At 33.0% G+C, this 12,454-nt stretch overlaps 1 protein-coding gene across 2 annotated transcripts in view; it reads left to right on the forward strand.

Moving 5' to 3' along the window:
* Positions 1–12,454, forward strand: part of LOC140433318 (putative fatty acyl-CoA reductase CG5065) — a 55,373-nt gene that overhangs the window by 13,943 nt on the left and 28,976 nt on the right. For both annotated transcript variants that reach the window (XM_072521348.1, XM_072521349.1), the window contains exons 4-5: positions 2,728–2,867; positions 5,350–5,459. In XM_072521348.1, coding sequence (XP_072377449.1) covers positions 2,728–2,867; positions 5,350–5,459 — 250 coding nt within the window. The remainder of the gene's footprint in view (positions 1–2,727; positions 2,868–5,349; positions 5,460–12,454) is intronic.

Below are 12,454 nucleotides of genomic sequence, written 5' to 3' on the forward strand. Positions count from 1 at the left end.
AAATTATTTTGATATAAATTATATTTCCATCCAAAGCCTGAGATATTACTCTCTTTCATTTATGTTTCATTAATTTTGAGTAGATATAATTTCTCATCAACAACATGAACTAACTGCTCCAACCTCAGGAGATATATTTATAATAAAACAGCATATTTCATCATCATAGGTGGTTCGACAATCTGCTGTGGATCTTACCCTGCTCACAGATAACTTGCCACTCCTGTCGATTCCTGTCAACTTCCCTCCATCATCTGACCCTTAGAATCTGTAGTTCTTCTTTCACATCATCAATCCATCTCCTTCGTGATCGTCCTTTACTTCTTGTGCCGTCTGGTTTTGAAAATGTTAATCTCTTTGTGTATTTGTTATCTGACATAGCAATGTGTCCAGCACAAATATGTCTTTGCACTTTAACGAATTTCACAATATCTGGTTGGGTGTATAAGTTCAAAGTTATATCTTTGACGCCATAGCATGTTTTGATTTACGGCCCCAAAAATATTTCTAAGAATTTTTCTCTCACAAATACCAAGAAGTCTTTCATCATTTTGAGGTAAGGTCCACGTTTCAGCTCCTTAGATCAGAACCGGTCTTATTAAGGTCTTGTATATATTTAGCTTTACTGCAAGTTTTATATTTTTATTTTTTAAATGTTTCTGGAGACCGTGAACAGTTCTGTTTGCTATTGCTATGCGTCTTTTTATTTCGTCGCTTGTCGTGTTTGTTGCGTCTACTAGCGATCCAAGATATGTGAATTCTTTGACTTGCTCAAAGGTATGGTTTTTAATTTGAATTCTCTGTTGAATATTTCGGGGGTTTTAGAAACCAACATATATTTGGTTTTTCCCTCGTTTACCACAAGTCTTAATTCACTTACCGCGTCCGCAAGAATTTTAAAATACTGCACCATGTCACTCATACTTCTGCCCACTATAACTATATCGTCAGCGAATGCGAGAATTTGCATCGATCTATTAAAAATAGTTTCATTAATTCTAATATTTAATTATCTGATTGCCTTTTCCAAGGCAATATTAAAGAGGAGACACGCCAGCGCATCCCTCTATCTTAGATCATTATTAATGTCAAAGAACGTAGAGTTTTCTCCTTCAATTCTAACGCATGAGCTTACATTTTGCATTGTTAGTTAAGTCAACTTAACTAACTTAGGTTGGATTCCAAAGTCTATCATTACATTATATAATGCAGTTCTTTTCATACTATCATACGCTGCTTTGAAGTCGACGTAGAAATGGTGTGTTATCTATATTATATTCTAGTGACTTTTCTAGAACATGTCACTATGCTTGAATTTGATGTGTAGTTGACTTTCCAGTAGTAAATCCGCATTGGTTTTGACCAACAATAAAATATCCTTTGTAAAAGGTTTAAGTCTTTCAAACAATACATTGCCAAAGATTTTATAAGCAGATGCTAACAGAGTAATGCCTCTATAGTTCTTACACTCCAGTTGATCACCCTTTTTATGCAACGGACAACGAAGTATTATGAGTTTATGGATTGCTGCAAAAAGTTGATCCCCACCTTTTTTTATACATTTCCGAACAGATTTCATCGATTCCTGTGGTTTTATTGCCTTTGAGTTTTAGGATGGCTTTGACACTTCTTCTCTTATTGGGTCTTCACTGTGGAGTTGACGTTGTAGATTTTGTTTTGTTGATTGTCTATATTGTAACCTTCTTCAATATCGTTGATATTTAGATGTTCGCTGAAATGTTGTGCCCATCTGTTCAGAACCGAGTTTTTATCATGTAGAATTCCACCGTTAGTGTCTTTACAAATTTTTGAAAGCTATTATTTAAGTATTTGTAGTATTTTCTTGTTTCATTTTTATCGAATAAACTTTGTATCTCTTGTTTTTCCTCTCTTCTAAGACATCTATACTCTTCTTTTTTCTCCATGTACAACCTGCGTCAATGTTTTTTTGATATGCTGCGTTCTTTTTAATATCTCATATATTTGCCCATAGTTGGTTATTGTCTTCTTCTTCTTCTTATTTGTTTTCTGTCCTTATTTGATCTTCTATTTGATGTCTGTATACATTTACAATGTCGGGATCTTTTAGTTTATTAATGTCGATTTTTTCTCTCCTTTTCCGATCTCCTTTTTTAAATGAAATATTCTCTCTTTAAATCGTGTTTTAACTAAATAGTGATCACTATCTATGTTTGCTCTTCTAAAAAACCCAACATCTAATAAGCTAGAGCAGTATCTTGCATCGATGATAATATGATCTATTTGGTTAATGGTTTCATTATCAGGAGATTTCCAAGTTCTCTTATGTATATCTTTATGGAAAAATCATGTCCCAGCTATTACCCTGTTCTAAGACATCGCAAAGTTTATGATTGTGAGAACGTTATCATTAGAGCCCTACGTGTAGGCTCACTTTTCCGATAGTGGGCGAAAATATATTCCCTCGTCAGGATGCCTGAGCTAGTCCACCTCATTTCCTGTAAAGAAATGATATCTGCTTAAGCTTTATTCATTTCTTGTATAAGCAGAGTCGTGGCACCAGGCTGATAAAGGCTTTTTACGTTTCACGTGCAAATTCCTTATCCCCCAAACAGCATAATATTTAATGTAAAAAAAAAAAGAAAATACGTTATTTATTTACTAAATATCATATTGAATATAGTAATAAATATAATACTAAATATATCATTACATTAAAAAATAATCTAAACAAATTTTGTTTTTTAGTTATTTATCCATGTTTCATCATCTTACGCTTTTCCTAATAACAAAGTAACTATGGAAACAGAGTACAAGACTAAATCTAGTCCACATGAGGTACTGAGTAGCCTTAATTGGATGGATGAAGATGGTATAAATGATAAAAAGTAAGAATAATATAAAATTGCCTTAATCGTTTACTATTGTTTATCTTAACCTATTAAAAACAATAAATTATGACCTTTGACAGTAAATTCTAGTTTATGAATTTGATCAAACAAAAATAGTTCAGACATTTGTCCTTTTTTTCGTATTTACAGAGGGGGGTTCTGGAATCTTCAAAACATATCTCAGTCCAGGATGCCATCTAGCTGACCTAGTGCAGGATTCGTTCCTCGTTCTCCCGGCGATATTTCCCGAGGTACTTTAAAACGCCCTCTTGTCGCCGAGTCTACGCCGAACGCCTATCTGCTAAACCAGACTCTCTTCTGTCATCCAGCAATCTGGAAGCGAAATGTTAGAAATTTACAGACTGTTGGCAAAGAGACTACCTGTCCCTTTTCCTTGTGTCCCATTTTTTTGGTCCCAAAAATTGGTTTTTGATAGGAATCCAGTTCTAAGTAGCGCGTGGAAGACCATGATCGCTCCTAATATGACTTTACTCCCAGACGAGCATTTCCTCCTTCCTCACAGTCTGACTCACACAGACTAACTACTAAAGTCTGATTTACTTTTCTATCTTTAACTTTTAGCACATTTCCCTTTTACCTTTGGCGTTGGTCCAGATGTATTTCTTCCTCTTGACACTTGACCTGCCCAGCCAAGTTAAAAACATAGAAAGCCCCGAAATATGTACAAAGACTCTACCGAAAAATAGAAATCATCATGATTTCAATAATAAAAATTGAAAATAGTTACTTCTTACTGAAACTTAGAACAAACGCTTTAGATCAAACTTTGAGATTAACTTAAGAGTTAATAAGGTTCTTAAACTGTTTTCTTGTGGCATGTGGCAGGTTAAATATTGTGTTTATATGGGATTAAGCCACACTTGATTTTAATGGTAATTATATTTTTAACTACAAAAATTTGAGGTTTCGATTTCCACTCCGGAAATCGTTTTTGATTTTGTTGAAGAGAATATATAACCGCCAAAGTTGTACACGGGGTTATGTTAATAAAAAAAATTAAAAAATGGAAAATTGACTCGCTTGACCAGGATCTTATAGGCAACAGCAATGTTTTGGTTAAAAACATATGAGCGTGAACTTCAATATCTGATTCTTCTAAGTGTTCTGCATTATATATAATACGTGCTATAAGCGATTTTTTGTCAGAGAGTGTACGTGTATTGTTTATGTGTGTAGGTTGTTGCATATGTATTATCTATGATTGAAGACAAGTTTCTGAGTGGCTTATTCCGCTATTGTTAGTATGTTCTTATTTTTGCCTTCTTCTTCCAAAATTGACAACCAAATCCTGCTACATTCTGCTGATGGATTTGTTAGACATTTTTATTCATTGAGTAAGATAAGGGCTGCTCCTTTGATTTTCCACTTTTTCATGTGTATTTCTTTCATGTTTATTGATGAATTTTTTCATTGTACCCTGTGTTAATTGTCCCATTCATGTGTACATATCTGTGATTTGTCGAAGTCTCTGTTTTTGATATATGTTTCATCCTCGTTTATCCTTACACTTAGTGGTCTTACGTTTTCTCCCATATAGAAATTATTGCATTCACATGGTATTTTATACATGCAGTTATTTGAAGTCTATTGTCTATTGTTGAGTTTGGTATTGGACCGAGTATTTTTTAGAACAGTTGACCCGATTATGGAGACACAAATTGACAGATTACTTACTAAAAAAATACAGAACTCAGTTCTTAAGTAAAGACACATAAAATGAATTAATCGACATGCTACGAAATGCAATAAGAAATAAAATATTATTATCTATTCAAGAAAGTAAATATTATTCAATCATATTAGACTGTACACCAGATGTCAGTAGAACACAACAAATGATAATAATACCACGCTTGGATTCTTACTTCGATGAAATTGTGGAGATTAACGAAATATATTTTTATTTATATGAAAAAATAACAGTAACATTAGATAAATGGAATTTTCCTATTGACGATGTGAGTGGTAAAGGATATGACAATGGAGCACACACGGAGGGGAAAACGTGGGCTGAAAAATTTAATTCTAACACAAGATCCTCGGGGTCCTTTTGTTTTAAAGACAAATGGTTTAAAGATATTTGAATTTAACCAATGTTAGGGCAACAATAAAGAGCTCTAGGTCGTTTAGTACATTTTTCTATAAGGAATGTGTTTCAGATGTTGCCGTTTTCTTTTGCTAAAGGCGTCTATGAACACCCTGTATAAGAATAGTTAATAATAAACATATGTAAAATGGTTATTGATTACCCTGATTATCGTGATTGATTATCGTTTTATTTTAAATAATTAACATTAACAATAATATAAATATCAAAATATTTATACAGGAGCAGATATTAGCCTATATTATTCCACATTGTTCCCTCTGGAAGCTGGGATTAAGAAAGGCACAGTTGAAACTTAACTATGAAAATAAAAGAGTTTTAAATAAAGTAATAATTTTAGCTTTTTTGTAGAATTCTTGGTGATATTCCTAATTCTTACACATTCTCTAAAGCCTTAGCTGAAAATTTAGTTTACGAAAAAGTTGGAAAGATACCTTTGGTTATCTGCCGACCTGCAGTAGGTAAGTTATCACTTTCAGTCACGCTACAAGAAATAACACAAATATAAATCTGAAACTTGCCAGCTTTTTTCCATTATTTTTTTAAAGACTTTTTAAACAGAATTTGGCTATAGATCTTTACGTTTTTGATTTATTAAATGTCCTTCTACAAGGACAAAAGTTACTTTAGGTAGTCACAGTAAAACCACAAGAATAGTTAAAAACTGAAATCTATATTGAATTATCACATAAGGAAATACAGAATTATATTATTTTTCATGGTACATATAAAAGCAGTTGTTTCGCACCACCTACAAACTACAAAAAAATCAATATTATCAACTCTTTCTTAGGCTATTGATTATGTACTTTAGAAAGGAACTACAACGTTAAAGTGGTTTTATTGTTTCATATGGGCAATGAACCCCCACATCTTTTTTCCTTTATGCAGTAGGGTGCATTTGGGTGAATTTTATGCAATTTTCTGGCATGTACATCTACATAAAAGTTGTTCAAAATTAAATTTTCTATCGAAATGTTACTTTTTAAAGTTAAAATAATATTTATATTTTTGACAAAAATATATTCAAAAAACGAAGCAAAAAACCAGCAACACACGCGATTTTCTTTTTTGCCCCATAACTTTTTTCCGCAGGGATATAGGTATAGGTATTGCATTACAAAACAACTTTTTGTTTAAAATGACATTTGGTAGAAGTCTATATGGTTCACAGTGTCCGAGAAACGATTTTGAAAGTTCACCACTCACACCATTTTTGGGCAATTTTTCCTATTTTTCCTTTTTTTTTTTTCGCAGACATTGTTCTATAACTCTTTAATACGCAGTTTTATGTATATTTAATAGCACATTAAGTAGAAAGAGAAAATAATTTTCTTTAAAATTTTTGCTATTTGGGACAAAATGCAAAAATTGCTTAGGAAAGCAACACTCTTTATCGTTAACATTCCATTTTAATTTTTGTCGATATGACACTCTGATTAAAAGCTATCAACCTTTTACCGTCGAGTTGATACAAATTATATTTTAAAATTGATTTCGCACTCGTAACACATTTAAAATCGCCGGTCGCTTCAAGCGTTGTTTCTGAGAAACGGTTCATTCTACAGAAAAAGTGTTATATTGGGAAGAGGCTGGTACAGTGGCCCCCTTTTGAGTAAATTCAAGATAACTTTGATATAAATCATAATATATTAATGAGTATCAACTCAAACAACGTCAAAGCTCTTAGTAAATTAAAAGTGTACTCTGTTATCCCCAAAAAATACAGGTTATGCAGGAGTAAATAATTTTGTTTTTTCAAAAAATGTGACCACTGTGCCAAACTAGATGATACAGTGCCCACAAAGGTAAGGTACAGTGGTCATTATTTGCAATTCTTATATTTTTATTTATAAAATTCATAAAAAAAGAAAAGTAATATTAATCTTTAACAAATATTATAAGATGATAAATCCGCTTTAAAAGTAAACAAATTTGCTGTTGGAAATGAAAACTGTATTCTGTGACGCCTTAGAAAATTTACATTGTGTTCTTGACCGGAAGAAAAAACTTCTGAAACTTGTGCAACATAAAATTTTGTAGTTTTCTTTATTTGAAACCTCATGAGAACAAATTAATTCACTTCCACCATTCATGAGGATATGTCTTCGCCAGAAATTTTATCTACTTCTGAAAATAGACTAACATTGTCGGAATCTACATCAGACAATTTAATGTCACTGTGCCTTGATATTCTTTCTGCTGTTTCCGCTTCTATGCTTTTATCAATTGTTTAAAAATGTTATCATTGATTGGAAATACCCCAGTAGCTTTAAAAGCTGATACCACATTTTTGGGACAGAAAGCAAGTGGATAAGCGTCGCTCAAAATCTATGTCGTAAATTGTTATCCTCTTTCCAGGATTTTTCAATTACCAATTTTGACAACCATGTGAGTAATATTTCTTCAGAGGTCCAAATACAGCTTTATCTAGTGGCCGAAGGCGATGACTAGTATGTGACAGCAAAGTCAACAAGATTATATTATTTTCTTTTGCAAATTTAATAGGTCCTAAAGAAACATGGCTCTCATGGTTGTCCATGATTAGTAAAATGGGAGATTCCTTTGTAGGATTAGTATGTTTGACAAAATGTATCATCCACTGTTCAAATAATTCTGCTGTCATCCATCCACATGGTGCAGCACACCCCTGGGACCTCGAGGTGCGTTTTTAAACATATAATCTTTAAAAAATTTCCTAGGGAACACTAAAAACGGCGGAATCGAATAACGTATAGCGTTTATTGCATTGGACATGGTTACCAAAGTGCCTCTTTCATTTGAAACTATATGACCTACTTGTTTGTGTCCCTTTTTGGCTATTACTTTTGCTGTATCTTGCACAGTTGTTAGTGCTGTTTCGTCAACAATGTATACCTGACTAGGTGTTAATGCATATTTTTCATAAATCTTCATAAGATTACTAAAAAAATTTGCAACGACTGGTCAATTAAACCCCATTGCCCTACCTAGTGAAGTTGCTTCTGCTGATCGTAATGATAATTCTGAATTTAATTTCATAAAACTTGTAAACCAAAACTTGCCTGCTATCTTGTTTTCTTCCCATGAAGTTGGTATTTTTTCCTGTTAGCAATTGCCAAATCATAAGCTAGTTGTCTGGCACCTTTCGGATTGAGACCATGATGAAGCTTGGTCATCGTCTGTAAATAATTACTCAGTTCTTTTTCCTCGGTTGAAGAAAAAATTTGATTGATATCATAATTTGAGGAATTTTGGAACTCCCTCAAGAACATCTGAAGTCCAATCTATATTATTTTTATTTTCGTTGCACTTTTTAAAATATCTCCTTAACGTGGTGCGTGGAATGTCGTATTTTAAAGCAGCAGCCTTTTGTGATAATCCACCCTCCCAAACATCATAAATCGCTTTTTCATATTTTCATCTGTGGTTTTTCCAATACCGAGATTGTTTGGTATTTTTCGTGGCATATTACTATCTGAAACAAAATTATTTTTGATATTTTTTGCAGAAAGAACAATGACCACTGTTTTTTTACAAACGTATGTAGGAACAGTGGCCAGCACTTTTTTTGTCAAAAACAGTGGCAACTGTTCTTGCATAAGCGTGTGACCACTGTACCAAAAGCTCATTGTTTAGGACGCATAACCTAAAATCTACTACTGTGAAGATAGATCATAATTTGCATCACCTGCAAGTTTTAAATACTATACTGTATACCACAAAATATACAGAACATTTATTATGTATATTATTATTGGTTGAAAAGATGTTTAAACTTACCTGCTACCTACTTACAACACACCTCCCAACAGGTTCATATACAAAATGGTTCTGGAAACGATGGTGCAGGGGTCAAGCGTAGTAAGCGACTAAAATGTGACTAAAATTATTAGCGTTTGTACTAGATGGCGCGTCTGTATCTATCAAACAACAACAAAATATTTAAAAAGTGGCCACTGTACCTGACTGGCCACTGTTCCAGCCTCTCCCTTACCTTTAAAATTTTTGCTATTTGTGGTAAAATGCAAAAATTGCGTAAGAAAGCACTCTACACTCTTTATCTTTAACATTCCATTTTAATTTTTGTCGATATGCCACTCTGATCAAAAGATATCAACTTTTTACAGTCGAGTTGATACAAGTTATATTTAAAAATTGATTTCGCATGCGTAACAGATTTGAAATCGCCGGTCGCTTCAAGCGTTGTTTCTGAGAAACGGTTCATTCTACAGAAAAAGTGTTAATATACATTTTTTAATGTTATTTCAGCAAAATTTTTTGTTTAAAATATTTTTCTCTACGGCCTCCAGATTCTTAGTAAATCTATGTTTTCCGTTCCTCCTCCCTCCACCAACAAGGGTTGGTTTAATGGTTTAAGGAAAAAGCACGGGGATAGGGGTGGCAAACTTTTTGCATATTTTTGGGCTCTCAAAATTAACAGTTTCATCAAAATTCAGTTTGTTTGTATGCTTCTTAGAGGTTCGGTGGCATTTTCTTTTCTGAGGACTGCAACTAGAGTACTCTTTCCTTGTACATTTAAGTATATACAAATGGTTGCAAGTGTCACAATTTTAAAGTTAAAGTGACTTTCGCAACCTTTTAGGTTTTCAATAAATTATTTATCTCCACCTCTTCATCCTTTTAGTGCAACAGTATTGTGTTTTTTTTTACAAACTGTATTTACTCTTCACTCACTAATTTCTAGAGCTGTTGACAAGAATTTTAGACAAACTCTTGCGGGTCTGGTACCCTTTATGGGTGTTACATGATAAAGAGTGTTAAATGAGCGAGAGCGAGGGTTTGGCTTGATTTCTTTCTACGGCACCAGCAGTTATCATCATATAGAATAGTTTTGTATCTTAAGTAGACTTTACACTACATGATTTTATCATATGACAATATCATATGAGATTTGTTATGATTCCTCGTTTATATGATGTTTTAAAAATTTTTGTTTACACTGCATGATAAGTTATGACTTATGATATGAGTGACAATGAGTGAGGTTTTATTGATTTTCCATTTTGTTTATGGTCATAGAGATACAAGACACAGTATAGGTATCAACTATTAGATTTTGAAACCATTATAATGAAAAATAAATTTTTGATTGCATTGGCTTCCCGACTTTTAATAATAATACGCCGGCAACAACTGCGTACAGCAGCAGTAAGAAGAAAAAGATCAGACGCCTTTGGGCTCGCAGGTGGCTCTTACGAAGAAATCGTGGACAAGGTATATCAAATTTAGTGTTGATATTATACCAAATTAAAAATAATTAAGAGTGATTTGTTATGATTCCTCGTTTCTATGATGTTTTAAAAAATCGTGTTTATATTGCATGATAAGTTATGACATGATTTGAGTGACAATGAGTGAGGTTTTCTTGAGTTTTCTTTTTGTTTATGGTCATAGAGATATTAGACACAGTATAGGTATCAACTATTAGATTTTGAAACCATTATAATGGAAAATAAATCTTTGATTGCATTGGCTTCCCGACTTTTAATAATAATACGCCGGCAACAACTGCGTACAGATTACAGCAGTAAGAAGAAAAAGATTAGACGCCTTTGGGCTTGTATAATCGTGGACAGGGTATATCAAATTTAGTGTTGATATTATACCAAATTAAAAATAATTAATAAAGAAACTAAACTAAAATTATAAAGAAGACTATAAAACACTAAAATAAGAATAAAATAAACTAAATAAATAATAAAAGAAAAATACGATACAATAGCACACATTAATGCAACAAACAAAAAATAAATAAATAAAGAATGTTGTCTCTTGGTCTAAGGGAATGTCGCTGAATTGACATAAGAATAAGGCGCGATATTTAAATATGTTTGTGTTACCCGTATTATTACCGAAAATCATATGATTTTATCATGCGGAATAGGCACCGTCCTATTCTCCTGTGACAAGCTATGACGAGCCGCATGACAGTGCTTATGACAAAATCATATGACAAATCGCACAGTGTAAACATGTAAATTTCACTTTATGATCAAATCATATGACAAATCACATGATAAATCATGTATAATTGGTTTCAAATGAGTGTAGAGTAATAAATCATGAAGTGTCATAAAATTTGCCTGAATTTCGGTGTCGTCATGGGCGTAGGCAAATGGACGGATGTCAACTTCGTCGTCAAAAATTGATGTACCTCAAAATATCATATTTTGGATATTTTGTGATAACCAATTTTATTTAATTTTTCGATTAACTTATTCTTCAAACTCGTATTCCATTATATGGTCATTAAAGCTAATTACATTTTTATTTATAAAAACAAATTCACTTCCTTACTGAACGAATAAAAGCATTAGAAGAAACTGATAAGGGTATGACGCACCTCCTAATATTACTAAGAACTAAAATAAATCAACATGAAGACTAATAACGCGTAATGAGGTTTTACTTACACTTTCATTATAATCCCTCTTTTATTTTATTATTATCATTCGACATTCGACATTCGAGTTAGTAATTGTTACTACACCAATTAAACGTATAGTAATATTGTGATATAGAAATAGTGAAAAAGTTATAAAATGGCGACATTTACTCCAAAGAAAAGAGGTGTAAAAAATTCTCCGCTATCTGTTAGTGAAAAAGTTATAATTTTAAATGTATATGATTGCATAAAACACGATCACCCTAGTTTGTCTGTGCAAGAAAGTGTTGAGCGATGTGCCCGAATGACTGGAATTGGACAGTCCACGATTTTTAAATTATTGCGAGAAAGAAAGATATCAGGCCAGTTAAGTCCATGCAAGAGAAAATCAGGAAGACCAATAAAAATCTTAGGTGAAGACACCAAACGTGACATTCGAAGAAAAGTTCATTCGTTTTATTTTAAAAAGGAAATACCCACCCTTGACAAAATACTAATGGAGATAAGCCAAGATAACGATATTCCTTTGATATCCAGAAAACTTTTATGGAAAACTTTAAAAAGTATGAATTTTTCCTGGGAAAAGCACAATCGAAAGGCACTATTACTGGAAAGTGATGAAATCATTTGCTGGAGTCGAAAATATTTGAGAACTATAAAACAGTACCGCAGAGAGCACAAGAAAATTTTTTATCTTGATGAGACGTGGATAAACGAAGGTTATATAGTCCAAAAAATGTGGCAAGATAAAAATGTAACAAGTGCTCGCCAAGCTTTCATAGAAGGCCTTTCGACGGGTATTAAAGTGCCTTCGGGAAAAGGGAAGAGGCTTATAATTGCTCACATTGGAATCGAAGAAGGATTTTTAAAAGAAGGTTTGTTAAGCTTTGAGTCGTGTCGGACGGGAGATTATCATGAGGACATGAATTCGGATGTCTTCGAAGACTACTTCGGGGAAATGTTAAAATTTCTTCCAGCTGATTCGGTCGTGGTTATGGATAATGCAAGCTACCATTCAAGGCGCATAGAGAAGGTACCAACTTCAGCTTGGAGAAAGCAAGAAATTAT

The sequence above is a fragment of the Diabrotica undecimpunctata genome, chromosome 2 (assembly GCF_040954645.1).
Source record: "Diabrotica undecimpunctata isolate CICGRU chromosome 2, icDiaUnde3, whole genome shotgun sequence".
NCBI lineage: Eukaryota > Metazoa > Arthropoda > Insecta > Coleoptera > Chrysomelidae > Diabrotica > Diabrotica undecimpunctata.